The 13,770-nt window shown below is 40.4% G+C and overlaps 2 protein-coding genes across 3 annotated transcripts in view; both read right to left on the bottom strand.

The window, feature by feature from the left end:
* The window catches only part of SNRNP35 (small nuclear ribonucleoprotein U11/U12 subunit 35), a 51,129-nt gene that overhangs the window by 35,678 nt on the left and 1,681 nt on the right, over positions 1-13,770 (bottom strand). The gene's annotated exons all lie outside the window — the stretch shown is intronic.
* The window catches only part of KMT5A (lysine methyltransferase 5A), a 37,122-nt gene continuing 31,640 nt past the window's right edge, over positions 8,289-13,770 (bottom strand). For both annotated transcript variants that reach the window (XM_089662017.1, XM_089662018.1), the window contains one exon: positions 8,289-11,850. In XM_089662017.1, the coding sequence (XP_089518143.1) occupies positions 11,640-11,850 (211 nt within the window). In that variant the 3' untranslated portion in view covers positions 8,289-11,639. The remainder of the gene's footprint in view (positions 11,851-13,770) is intronic.

Raw genomic sequence — 13,770 nt, 5'->3', positions numbered from 1 at the left:
ACTGCCTTTCAGTGCCACCTATCAGTGCCAGTCAGTGCTGCCTATCAGTGCCATATATGAGTACTGCCTTTCAGTGCCCATCAGTGATGCCTGTCAATGCCCATCAGTGCCACCTACCAGTGCAGCCTATTACTGCTCATCACGGCAGCCTCATTAGCGCACATCAGTGAAGGAGAAAAATTACTAATTTACTAACTTTTATAACAGAAACTAAGAAAAAAACTTTTTTTTTCAAAAAGGTTTTTCGTTTGTTTAGCAAAAAATATAAAACCCAGTGGTGATTACATAGCACCAAAAAATCAGTGGTGATTACATAGCACCCAGTGGTGATTACATAGCACCAATAATCAGTGGTGATTACATAGCACCTATCGGTCTAAAAAAAAAAAAAATTATAAAAATGTCCTATGGGTACAGTGTTGCATGACCACACAATTGTCAAAGTGCAACAGCGCTGAAAGCTGAAAACTGGCCTGGGCAGGAAGAGGGTGAAAGTGCCCGGTAGGCAAGTGGTTAAACATGTCCAGTAAAAATAATTTAAAAAAAAATCATTTCATCATAAATTTAGGTCTAAATGTATTCTGCTACATGTCTTCGCTTAAAAAAAAAAAATCCCAATATGTGTAAATGTACAGTTGTGTTAAAAATAATAGCAGTCAGACATCACTAACCGGATCAATCACTGTTTTTGGTAGAAATGATATTTCTACATGGCAAATAATTTATTAGCAGGTGTAGTAGAGTAATAGAAATCCAACAGACCCAACAGTCATGACATGCATGCTGCTGATTCTGTGTAATTGAATCACTAATTGAAAGGGGCATGTTCAAAATAATAGCAGTGTGGAGTTCTATTAGTGAGGTCATTCATTCTTTGAAAAACAGGTGGCAATTATTGCCCTTATTTAAGGAAGGAAGGCAGCAAATGTTGTACATGCTGGTTACAGTGCATTTCTCTCTGAAATTCTGAGGAAAATGGGTCGTTCCAGACATTGTAAAGAAGAACAGCGTACCTTGATTAAAAAGTTGATTGGAGAGGGGAAAACATATAAAGAAGTGCAGAAAATGATAGGCTGCTCAGCTAAAATGATCGCAAATGCTTTAAAATGGCAACCAAAACCTGAAAGACGTGGAAGAAAGCGAAAAACTACCATTCGAATGGATAGAATAGCCAAAATGGCAAGGACTCAGCCAACAATCAGCTCCAGGAAGATCAAAGAAGGTCTAAAGTTACCTGTGAGTACTGTTACAATTAGAAGACACCTATGTGAAGCCAAGCTACCGTATTTTTCGCTCCATAAGACGCACCTGAACATAAGACGCACCTAGGTTTTAGAGGCAGAAAACAGGAAAAAAAATTCTGAACTAATGGACTGCAGACATAGTACAGGAGATGACCAGAGACTGCGGACACAGTACAGGAGATGACCAGAGACTGCGGACAGCACAGGGATGACCAGAGACTGCGGACAGCACAGGGATGACCAGAGACTGTGGACAGTACAGGGGATGACTGCTGACCTTTGGGGAGGGGGGGGGGGGGGAGCGGGTACCTGAATTTGACAGGTACCCGCTCTTCTTTGTTCTTTGATCTTACCTGTTCCTCTATCCAGCCGCGCGCTGTCTTCCCGGCTTCTGTAATGGCGCTCGGCATGACAGCCGGGTGCCCAGTGCGCATGAGCGAGAAGCACTTGCGCTTTGTGATTGGTCCGGCGGCTTCTGGGATCTGTCATGTGTCCCAGGTACCGCCTTACCATTCACAAAAAGCACCGCTTCTTGCGCATGCGCACTTGGCACCCGGCTGTCATGCCCAGTGCCCACACTACAGAAGCCGGGAAGACAGCGCGCCGCTGGATAGAGGAACAGGTAAGATCAAAGAACAAAGAAGTAAGAGCGGGTACCTGTCAAATTCAGGTACCTGCTCCCCACCTCCCCAAAGGTCAGCAGTCATCTCCATAAGGTCCCGCTGCAGAGCTGAGCGGGCGGCCGGTATTCTGACACGGCGGCGGTGGAAATACCGGACCGGCCGCTCCATAAGACGCACTGACATTTTCCCCCCTTTTTTGGGGGGGAAAAAGTGCATCTTATGGAGCGAAAAATACAGTATCTGCAAGAAGCCCCTGCAAAGTCCCACTGTTGGAAAAAAAAAAAAAAAAAAAGACGTGCTGAAGAGGTTACAATTTGCCAAAGAGCACATTGACTGGCCTAAAGAGAAATGGCGCAACATTTTGTGGACTGATGAAAGTAAGATTGTTCTTTTTGGGTCTAGTGGCCGGAGACAGTTTGTCAGACGACCCCCAAACACTGAATTCAAGCCACAGTGCACTGTGAAGACAGTGAAGCATGGTTGCGCAAGCATCATGATATGGGGATGTTTCTCATACTACGATGATGAGCCTATTTATTGCATACCAGGGATCATGGATCAGTTTGAATACATCAGAATACTTGAAGAGGTCATGCTGCCTTATGCTGAAGAGGAAATGCCCTTGAAATGGGTGTTCCAACAAGACAACGACCCCAAACAGCAGTAAATGTGCAATATCTTGGTTCCAGACCAACAAGATTGACATTATGGAGTGGCCAGCCCAATCCCCGGATCTTAATCCAATAGAAAACTTGTGGGGTGACATCAAAAATGCAGTTTCTGAGGCAAAACCAAGAAAGAGAAGAACTGTGGAATGTAGTCCAATCATCCTGGGCTGGAATACCTGTTCACAGGTGCCAGAAGTTGGTTGACTCCATGCAACACAGATGTACAGCAGTTCTCAGAAACAGCGCTTATACAAGAAATATTCATTAAGTGATTCAAAGGAAAGCAAAATCTTCAAACATTTTTCAGTTTATATAGTGAATGTTTGAGTTTGTAAAGAAGAATACAAACACTGCTATTTTTTTTAAACAGTCTAATATTCACTTTTCTTCATTTTTTTTTTTTTTAGAGGAACACAAATTTGATATATATTTCTTCATGTTTTGATTTGGAATAGAATGTGTAGTGTTCCCAATGCATTTGTGTGTATGGAAATAAAAGCTATTAGAAGGATTTTGAGCTTTATTCACTTTTTTCAACACACTGCCATTATTTTGAACACAATTTTATGTATACTGGGATTTTTTTTTTTTTTTTTTTTTTTTTACAAATATTGGCGACAACATATAGCAGGACTTGCGGCGGGCATTCTGACACTGGGGGACCTGAGAAAAGGAAGGATCCAGGCTGCTCTGTGCAAAACCACTGCAGTATAGACATATTTGTTATTTTTTCTTAAAAAAAATAAACAAGCCTTTAGAATCACTGATTATGGAGCTGCATTATTGATCTTTCTTCAATCTCCAGTCAGGGGTGTCAGAGTCAGAAATGCTAAATACCTTTTGAACTCTGCCCTTATTTCCTTCTGCCAATTTCCTCCCTTCTGTTCCACTTCACACTTGCATTCATAAAGTTTCACTTTAATTAGTAGAACAGTATATTTAGTTCTATTTGGCAGAACTGTATACATCATATTCAAAAGCACCATTACTGTATACTATACCTATTGCAATTATAGAATAATATAGGAAGTAAAATGAAGTTTAAGTTTTCCCCCTTTTTTAAAAATCATTTATAGATGGAATGTACAAAATAATTATTGAGAAGTTTGAATAGCTGTGGTTTTAGAGGGCATTGTACTAGAAGATTGCTAGCATCAAGAAATCTAAAATTTCTTTGTCAACCATTCAGCACTGACAAATGTATCAAAACATATGCATATTTAGGATCCTGTTTCAGGACAAACAGGAGAAAATAATTTAGTAAAAATATTTAGAATTACACAAAATATGCAACACATTAACTGCTTCAAGTCTGATCATTTTCACCCCTTTCCAGTCCAAGCTAATTTTCAGTGCTGTCACACTTTGAGTCAACTACTGAGTCATGCAACACTGTACCCTTATGAAATTTAGGGCTGCAACTGACTATTACTTTCATAATTGACTAGTTGGTCAATTAATCAGATAAAAAAAAAAGTGTGGTATATAATTTAGTTAATATATAAAGTTTAAAAATAGACAATGTTATTTTTGTATATCTATATGCAGTGGTAAATACAAATAACCAGCTATATGGTTAGGGAAAAATAACAGGAGAGTGTACAGGTGAAACTCGAAAAATTAGAATATCGTGCAAAAGTTCATTTATTTCAGTAATGCAACTTAAAAGGTGAAACAAATATATGAGAGACTCATTACATGCAAAGCAAGATAGTTCAAGCTGTGATTTGTCATCATTGTGATGATTATGGCTTACAGCTCATGAAAACCCCAAATCCACAATCTCAGAAAATTAGAATATTACATGCAATCAATAAAACAAGGATTGTACATAAAACAATATCGGACCTCGGAAAAGTATAAGCATGCATATGTACTCAGTACTTGGTTTGGGCCCCTTTTGCAGCAATTACTGCCTCAACGCGGCGTGGCATGGAAGTTATCAGCCTGTGGTACTGCTGAGGTGTTATGGAAGATCAGGATGCTTCAATAGCGGCCTTCAGCTCTTCTGCATTGTTCGGTCTCATGTCTCATCTTTCTCTTGGCAATGCCCCATAGATTTTCTATGGGGGTCAGGTGAGTTTGCTGGCCAATCAAGCACAGTAATCACACGGTCCTTGAACCAGGTTTTGGTGCTTTTGGCAGTGTGGGCAGGTGCCCACAAAGCTAGTCTGCAGAAGGAAGCTCCAAAATCTCTTGGTAGACGGTTGCGTTGACCCTGGACTTAATGAAGCACAGTGGACCAACACCAGCAGATGACATGGCTCCCCAAATCAACACTGTGGAAACTTCACACTGGACTTCAAGCATCTTGCAGTGTGTGCCTCTCCATTCTTCCTCCATACTCTGGGTCCTTTGTTTCCAAATGAGATGCAAAAGTTGCTCTCATCAGAAAAGAGGACTTTGTACCACTGAGCAACAGACCAGGTCTGTTTTTCTTTAGCCCAGGTAAGACGCTTCTGATGTTTATTTGTTGTTCAGGAGCGGCTTGACAAAAGGAATACAACATTTGAAGCCCATGTCCAGGATCCGTCTGTGTGTGTGTGTGTGGTGGCTCTTGATGCACTGACTCCAGCCTCAGTCCACTCCTTGTGAAAGTCCCCAACACTTTTGAATGGCCTTTTCCTGACAATCCTCTCCAGGCTGCGGTCATCCCTGCTGCTTTTGCACCTTTTTCTTCCACACTTTTCCCTTCCACATAACTTTCTATTAATGTGCTTTGATACAGCACTTTGGGAACATCCAACTTCCTTTGCAATTACCTTTTGAGGCTTTCCCTCCTTATGGAGGGTGTCAATGATGGTTTTTTTCTGCACAACTGTCAGGTCAGCAGTCTTTCCCATGATTGTGATTCCTACTGAACCAAACTGAGAGACCATTTAAAGGCTCAGCAACCCTTTACAGGTGTTCTGGCTTAATTAGCTGATTAGAGTGGGACACTTTGAGCCGAGAATATTGCACCTTTTCACAATATTCTAATTTTCTGAGATTATGGCTTACAGCTCATGAAAACCCCAAATCCATAATCATAACAATTATTACAAAATCACGGCTTGAACTATCTTGCTTTGCATGTAATGAGTCTATCTCATATATTAGTTTCACCTTTCAAGTTGCATTACTGAAATAAATGAACTTTTGCACAATTTTCTAATTTTTCAAGTTTCACCTGTATATACTATTGGATGTTGAATCTGGTACATATCATCAGATTCAAATTTTCTTTAAAGAAGACCTCCAATAAAACAGAGCACACTTCCTGGTAGCGTCATGATGTCACTGGCTCCGCCCTATGTGTTAAGGCAATCACGTGACTTCCTCTGAGAAGTCCTACTGTGGACAGAGATAATTGCATACACATGAACATTATATTCTGAAATCTCCACTTATAAGATAGTGTAGTACAAAGAGAGTGACCACATGTCTTTAGTCGGTTGGCACATATGGATACCTAGTATTATTGGAGAAGAATGTATATATACACTGATATATTGCACAGAACTTGTTTATTGCACCTAATACATAAGGAATTAATAGGAAAGTTATAATTGCACTTTAAAGGGATGTTTGTATTTAAAGGGGTACACACAAATAGCTTGGTACATGTGGAATAAGAATTTTTTTTTTTTCCATTTAATCTGAGTGATGACACTGAGCACTTTATGAAGAGCAATTAGAGGGTACAGATTGGTCTGTTTATTGCATAGTACTGTGCGGCACGGATCATATTTATTTTTGACTTATTTAACTTGTGGGAACACGTGTGTATAGCAGTACATAAAGTATACATATATTCATGAGTGGAATTATAGGAGTGATTGCACTTGGGTATTATGGGTTGATTAAAAAAAAAAAAATTATATATCTATCTATATCTCAACCCATAATACCCAAGTGCAATCAATCACTATTATTATACTGGATTTATATAACGCCAACAGTTTACGCAGCTCTTTACAATATAAGTACAATTACAATACATTTCAGTACAGAAGGAATGTGAGGGCCCTGCTCGTGTGTGTATGTATATATATATATATATATATATATATATACACACACATACACATATACATATACATACACATACACACACACACACACACACACACACACATATATATATCTATATACCAAGACCATACAGCGGTTTAACAGGACAGGTTCCACTCAGAACAGGCCTCGCCATGGTCGACCAAAGAAGTTGAGTGCACGTGCCCAGTGTCATATCCAGAGGTTGTCTTTGGGAAATAGACGTATGAGTGCTGCCAGCATTGCTGCAGAAGTTGAAGGGGGGGTTGGGGGTGTCAGCCTGTCAGTGCTCAGACCATATGCCGCACACTGCATCAAATTGATCTGCATGGCTGTCGTCCCAGAAGGAAGCCTCTTCTAAAGATAATGCACAAGAAAGCTGCAAACAGTTTGCTGAAGACAAGCAGACTAAGGACATGGATTACTGGAACCATGTCCTGTGGTCTGATGAGACCAAGATGAACTTATTTGGTTCAGATGGTGTCAACCAGATGAGGAGTACAAAGACAAGTGTGTCTTGCCTACAGTCAGGCATGGTGATGGGAGTGTCATGGTCTGGGGCTGCATGAGTTCTGCCGGCACTGGGGAGCTACAGTTCATTGAGGGAACCATGAATGCCAACATGTACTGTGACATACTGAAGCAGAGTATGATCCCCTCCCTTCGGAGACTGGGCCGAAGGACAGTATTCCAACATAACGACCCCAAACACACTTCCAAAACGACCACTGCCTTGCTAAAGAAGCTGAGGGTAAATGTGATGGACTGGCCAAGCATGTCTCCAGACCTAAACCCTATTAAGCATCTGTGGGGCATCCTCAAACGGAAGGTGGAGGAGCGCAAGGTCTACAACATCCACCAGCTCTGTGATTTCATCATGGAGGAGTGGAAGAGGACTCTAGTGACAACTATGAAGCTCTGGTGAACTCCATGCCCTAGAGGGTTAAGGCAGTGCTGGAAAATAATGGTGGCCACACAAAATATTGACGCTGTGGGCCCAATTTGGACATTTTCACTTAGGGGTGTACTCACTTTTGTTGCCAGCGGTTTAGACATTAATGGATGTGTTGAGTTATTTTGAGGGGACAGAAAATTTACACTGTTATACAAGCTGTACACTCACTACTTTACATTGTAGCATTATGTAATTTCTTCAGTGTTGTCACATGAAAAGATATAATAAAATATTTACAAAAATGTGAGGGGTGTACTCATGTGTGTACACACACACACACACACACACACACACACACACACACACACACACACACACACACGTTTGTAGACGCTATTAAAAAAAAAAAAAAAAAAAACAGTGGAGATCAAATACCACCAAAAGAAAGCTCTATTTGTGTGAAAAAAAGGACAAATTAAAATTAGGTACAGTGTTGCATGAACAGAAACCCCCAATGGCTAAACATCCTGTCCTGGGAGTGGTACACCAGCTCATGCTGTACCCCCTGCACACATACAACAGGGGGGGGGGGGTGCATCCAAATGCAACCTACAAAAAACACACAAGAAAGAAAGGATACAGCACCTCAATGGCTAACGAAGTGTTGCATGACCACACAATTAACATTTGCAATACCACAATTCTAAATAGCAAAAAAATGGTGGCCTGGTCAGGAAGGGGGGGGGGGGGGGGGGGGGGAAACCAGTCGGAGCTGAAGTGGTTAAAAATAAAACAAAAAAAAAAAAAAAAAGGAAGGGTACACGCATTTCTTACAAATAAATATTTATTCCACAATCCTAATTTATCAATATAAAAACATCTTGTTTCATATTTTACACAATGCATTTTAAAAAATCTAGAACAATCTGGAGTTCTACAGTAACTGCAGCAGGCTGGATTAATCTCATCAAACTAAATAAGAAATACATTTATACAGAAATCATGCCCTGCTATAGCAGAGATCACCAAGGCAATTTAAAATAATTACACTAAAAATGCCATTTTTCACTATCCTAATATTCCAGCACTCAGTAAAACATTAGCAACTGGAACATGAGGCGGCAAGGTTCATATTTCATAATCCAAGGGCTAGGAGGCAATTTAAAGGATGCCTGTTGCCAGGCTGCCATTGCTGGTCTTCTAAAAGTATTAAATTGCCTGGCTGGTGCCAGTTTCAATAGTTTAAGTCACTGACCTAAAAGCAGCAAAAAAAATTTAACAGCTGATCTGCATTGCTGTTCCAGATCAAAGTGATTGGAACAGTGCTGCTTTCTTTCAAGTTCTGTTCCAGATCAATGCCTCAGAAATCACCAAAGCCACTGGATCAGTATGCCAGCCACACAACTATTATCCCCAGAAAAGGTAAGCAATGGCAGCTTTTCTCAGTACAGGTTTCCTTTAAAAATAACCTAAAAGGAGAGCCTATAGACAAATCACTTTTGAAAATTATGAACAAGCTATGTGTAAAACATTCATTTATTAGCAATTCCCTGTAAAAATTTAAAACTTTGAAGTTTCAAAAATTAGTTGTCCCTCCTTGCTGCCAAGCTACTGCCACTGACAGGTTGGTTGGTATAATTTATTACCTAAAACTAAGGGTCTGTTATCTCCAACCACCACATTCAGACAGTTGGAAGGTCTGAATTGGATTGGTCTCCACTGAAAAGAAAAAAATTTATTTAGCCTTTTTAGGTCATGGAAATCATCCATGTCCTAGAATTTACCATGAAAGCTGACGTTTAGGCAAGGACCATTTTGCATAGCTACATTGTTCCATCTTGTACCAATATAAAGTATGCAAGTTCTTTATAGTAGCATTGCCTACTACAGGGATTTCCAGATTCCACATGATTGGCCAGGTATGGGACATGCCAAACTACCTATGCAAAAATAGTACATTCCTTAATTTCAGCTTTAAATCAGTCATAATTATAATTCTGGAGAGATGAGGAGGAAATTCATTGGCAGATATTCATAATACTGCTACAAGAGAAAAGAATTTTCTATGCAGGCTGCCTCCATTGTTCCAACAAAATGATCAGCCATTTTAAAGGCATCTACAATTTGAAATTATTCTCATGGGAGGGAACAAAAGAAAGGCAGTGTGTCAAAAACAATCTCATTAAATTTGCACTCAAGAGTATAAAAACCCACCTCTTCATGCAGGTATATTTTTCTAGTGATTTTCCAATACCTAATGGCTTGCCATGCTGAGAGCTCAACAACAGAAGAGACGCGCATGCACACAGACTTTAACCGGCTATATCAAGGAGGTATTTGCTGCTATATTACAGAAACATGCTTTATAGGCAATGTAAAACTAGGGAAAATACACAGCACTGAATGATTACATCTTTCCATACAGAAAGCTGAATGGCTCCCATGACCAGTAAAATTACTTCATTAGCCTTGTGGGTGCAGCATCTCTCCCATCCCCACTATTAGCCCTGGTGCGATTTCAGGTGCGACGTGATTTACAAATCACACCTGAAGTTGTATGTAATGTATTTCTATGGCACTGTCTTAATCAGTGTGATTTGAAGTAGCGCAATTCCAAAAATAGTTCCTGCACTACTTTTTTCTGATTTCATTGCGACATGAAGTTGCAAGCCACAGTGAAATCGGAGGTCAAATCTCACTGATCTGAAGCTTCAAGTGACGTAGCATGATTTCAAAGTTGCATTCAGTGTGAACCAGAGCCAAGCCTAGTCCAGTGGCCATGCAGTGCCAACAAAACTTGTTTACAGGTGCTGTCTAATGACAAATAGATGTATTAGAAAATATGAAGACTCCAGGAGAATATGGAGAAAAACCATGCTGGTTTTATGGGTATTAACAAGTGCTATCCGCAGCTCTAGCCATGATCTATGGACCTTTTTCTCCTCCCTTAAGTTCTAAAAGCAGAGGATAGCTCCCTAAAAATAAAATTTGGACTTAAGCAAACTTATAGTCCTAAAAATTGGAAAACTAACCTTACAAAAGTGACCTCAGGAGATCACCTGAAGAACCTGAACTTCCTCTTCAAAAATTCTACCTTAGCACTTTGGAGCACAGGGATCCTATCCATCCTTTGCTGCTTTTGAAGGTACCTGAGTGATCTATTTAAAAGCCTGAGCACTAGCATGTGATATGCAGCAAGTAAGGCGTTCATAAATTGGAGCCCTTTTTCAGAAGCCAGCATAATCTGCCAGTGTCTGCTGTTGTCATAAGGTTAGTTTAGCAAGCTTTTCATCATTCTAAGTTTGCCTAAAAAAAGAATAATTTTAAGATAAACACATAGGCTTCAGTTACTGAGAAATGATAGTTGACTGGTTGGCATATGGACCTATATTCTTCAGGACGTAACCTCTAACCCAGAGCAAGTATGTAGGTATAAGACATCAGACTGCACCCTGGCTTTTGAAATTGGAGGTTAATGGCTAAGAAAATATTACAGTGAACAGATCAGCATAAATACCAGGCAACTAGCATTTTCAAAAGATGATGTGCAACAGCAGCCCCTTTCAAGTTTATGTTATGCAAAGGAGCACAAGAGCAACAATTGTTCTATACAGCGTATCACATTCAATCTTCCATCTTTTTACTGCAGCCATGACAAAGAAACCTGCTCTTTGGTTGCTGTGGGTTACTTCAATATATAGAAATGCTTGGTTGTCTCAAAAAGCCTAACTGTATACTTTCTTCTATGCTGCCCACAACTTATTGTTAACCAGAAAAATACATTTAGAGCAATTTGTCTAAAATTTCCCATTAAATACACATATACAAATTTTCCATTTGCCCTTGACTTTTACAATGGAACTTACTTATAATCCTTCAGTTGCAGCTAAAATGATATCAAAGTGATTATTTGGAAAATCAGACTACCAAACAAGACATCTGAAACAATGGTCATCTTCAGGACCACTTGAAGACAAACATCCTTGTGTATAGAACAAATTGCTTCATTCAGCTGCATGCTTCGTAAGCACAGTAACTATCAATATAAAAATACTATGACCAAGGCTGTCGGCATCTAAGTGTTAAATGCGCAACACTATAGGAAAAAAAAAGGGGCTGGCTAAAAGCAAATCAGTTCACAAAAGCAATGGGTAAAATCCCTTCATCCATATGCAGGTCAGTTCTTAAGCCAAGGATGTGCTTCAATGGAAGACCTGCTCCGATCTCCATAGTCATACAAGAGTTCTTCTCCTGCTTTTATGTCCCTTGATGCAATCAGTATGAGATGAGGAATGTTGTTGATATCGTGTAGTTTGGTGTGGCAATTACCGCTCTTGCTGTGATTTATAAGCCTTCCTAAACGATTTGTTTCTTTTGTTGCATCAACACTGAAAACAGACCAAGACATGTATGCAGTGAACAATTTGAGAGCAAAAAAAAAAAACCACAAAACCCCACTCGAGGCTAAATATGAGTCGCCTCCCACCTAAGCTGCCCTGTTAGGAGTTTGTACTTTCCTTAGCCGGTGAAGCCAGATATATCCCCACCTAAGACGAGAGAGAAGAGAAGGAGAAGAGAGAAGAGAAGGAGAAGAGAGAAGAGAAGGAGAAGAGAGAAGAGAAGGAGAAGAGAAGGAGAAGAGAGAAGAGAAGAGAGAAGAGAAGGAGAAGGAGAAGAGAGAAGAAGGAGAGTCCCCTCCACTGACATGTAGTCTTCAAGGTCCTGAGAGGACTTCTGCTGCTGGACATCTAATACAAGTGTCGACATCACACTAGGCAGTGACATGGACACCCGAAGAAGGAGCCATCCAAGAAAACAGGTTCAGTGTCACATAACTGGCTTCAGGCACGCAAAAAATGCTTTTTTTTTTTTTTTTTTTTATAAACTATAGCAATTTCTCACAGGGGGTGAGAGGAAGTTAGGGGAGAGGGGTTTTAAAACATAATTCCACATTTAATGTCCCTTTAAATAATTTTTTTTGGCTAAGTTGCACTAAAAAGGTGAGCTTTCTGGATGTGCTTTATGAACTATATGTTGCCTCAGCTACATACACTTTACAGGTGAAACGCAAAAAATTAGAATATTGTGCAAAAGTTCATTTATTTCAGTAATGCAACTTAAAAGGTGAAACTAATATATGAGATAGACTCATTACATGCAAAGCAAGATAGTTCAAGCCGTGATTTTTCATAATTGTGATAATTATGGCTTACAGCTCATGGAAACCCCAAATCCACAATCTCAGAAAATTAGAATATTGTGAAAAAGGTGCAATATTCTTGGCTCAAAGTGTCCCACTCTAATCAGCTAATTAAGCCACAACACCTGCAAAGGGTCTGGTTCAGTAGGAATCACAATCATAGGAAAGACTGCTGACCTGACTGTTGTGCAGAAAACCATAATTGACAACCTCCATAATGAGGGAAAGCTTCAAAAGGTAATTGCAAAAGAAGTTGGATGTTCCCAAAGTGCTGTATCAAAGCACATCAATAGAAAGTTATGTGGAAGGGAAAAGTGTGGAAGAAAAAGGTGCACAAGCAGCAGGGATGACCCCAGTCTGGAGAGGATTGTCAGGAAAAGGCCATTCAAAAGTGTTGGGACTTTCACAAGGAGTGGACTGAGGCTGGAGTCAGTGCATCAAGAGCCACCACACACAGACGGATCCTGGACATGGGCTTCAAATGTCATATTCCTCTTGTCAAGCCGCTCCTGAACAACAAACAACGTCAGAAGCGTCTTACCTGGGGTAAAGAAAAACAGACCTGGTCTGTTGCTCAGTGTTCCAAAGTCCTCTTTTCTGATGAGAGCAACTTTTGCATCTCATTTGGAAACCAAGGACCCAGAGTATGGAGGAAGAATGGAGAGGCACACACTGCAAGATGCTTGAAGTCCAGTGTGAAATTTCCACAGTCTGTGTTGATTTGGGGAGCCATGTCATCTGCTGGTGCTGGTCCACTGTGCTTCATTAAGTCCAGGGTCAACGCAGCCTTCTACCAGGAGATTTTGGAGCACTTCATGCTTCCTTCCGCAGACGAGCTTTATGGGGATGCGGACTTCATTTTCCAGCAGGACTTGGCACCTGCCCACACTGCCAAAAGCACCAAAACCTGGTTCAAGGACCGTGGATTTACTGTGCTTGATTGGAAAGCAAACTCACCTGACCTGAACCCCGAATCTATGGAGCATTGCCATGAGAAAGATGAGAGACAAGAGACCGAACAATGCAGAAGAGCTGAAGGCCGCTATTGAAGCATCCTTGTCTTCCATAACACCTCAGCAGTGCCACAGGCTGATAGTTTCCATGCCAC

This window comes from Staurois parvus, unplaced genomic scaffold, assembly GCF_062004578.1.
Source record: "Staurois parvus isolate SC_StPar_1 unplaced genomic scaffold, SC_StPar_1.0 ptg001418l, whole genome shotgun sequence".
Classification (NCBI taxonomy): domain Eukaryota; kingdom Metazoa; phylum Chordata; class Amphibia; order Anura; family Ranidae; genus Staurois; species Staurois parvus.
The sequence above is the reverse complement of the archived record's forward strand: the minus strand, read 5'-3'. Positions and strand labels throughout refer to the sequence as shown.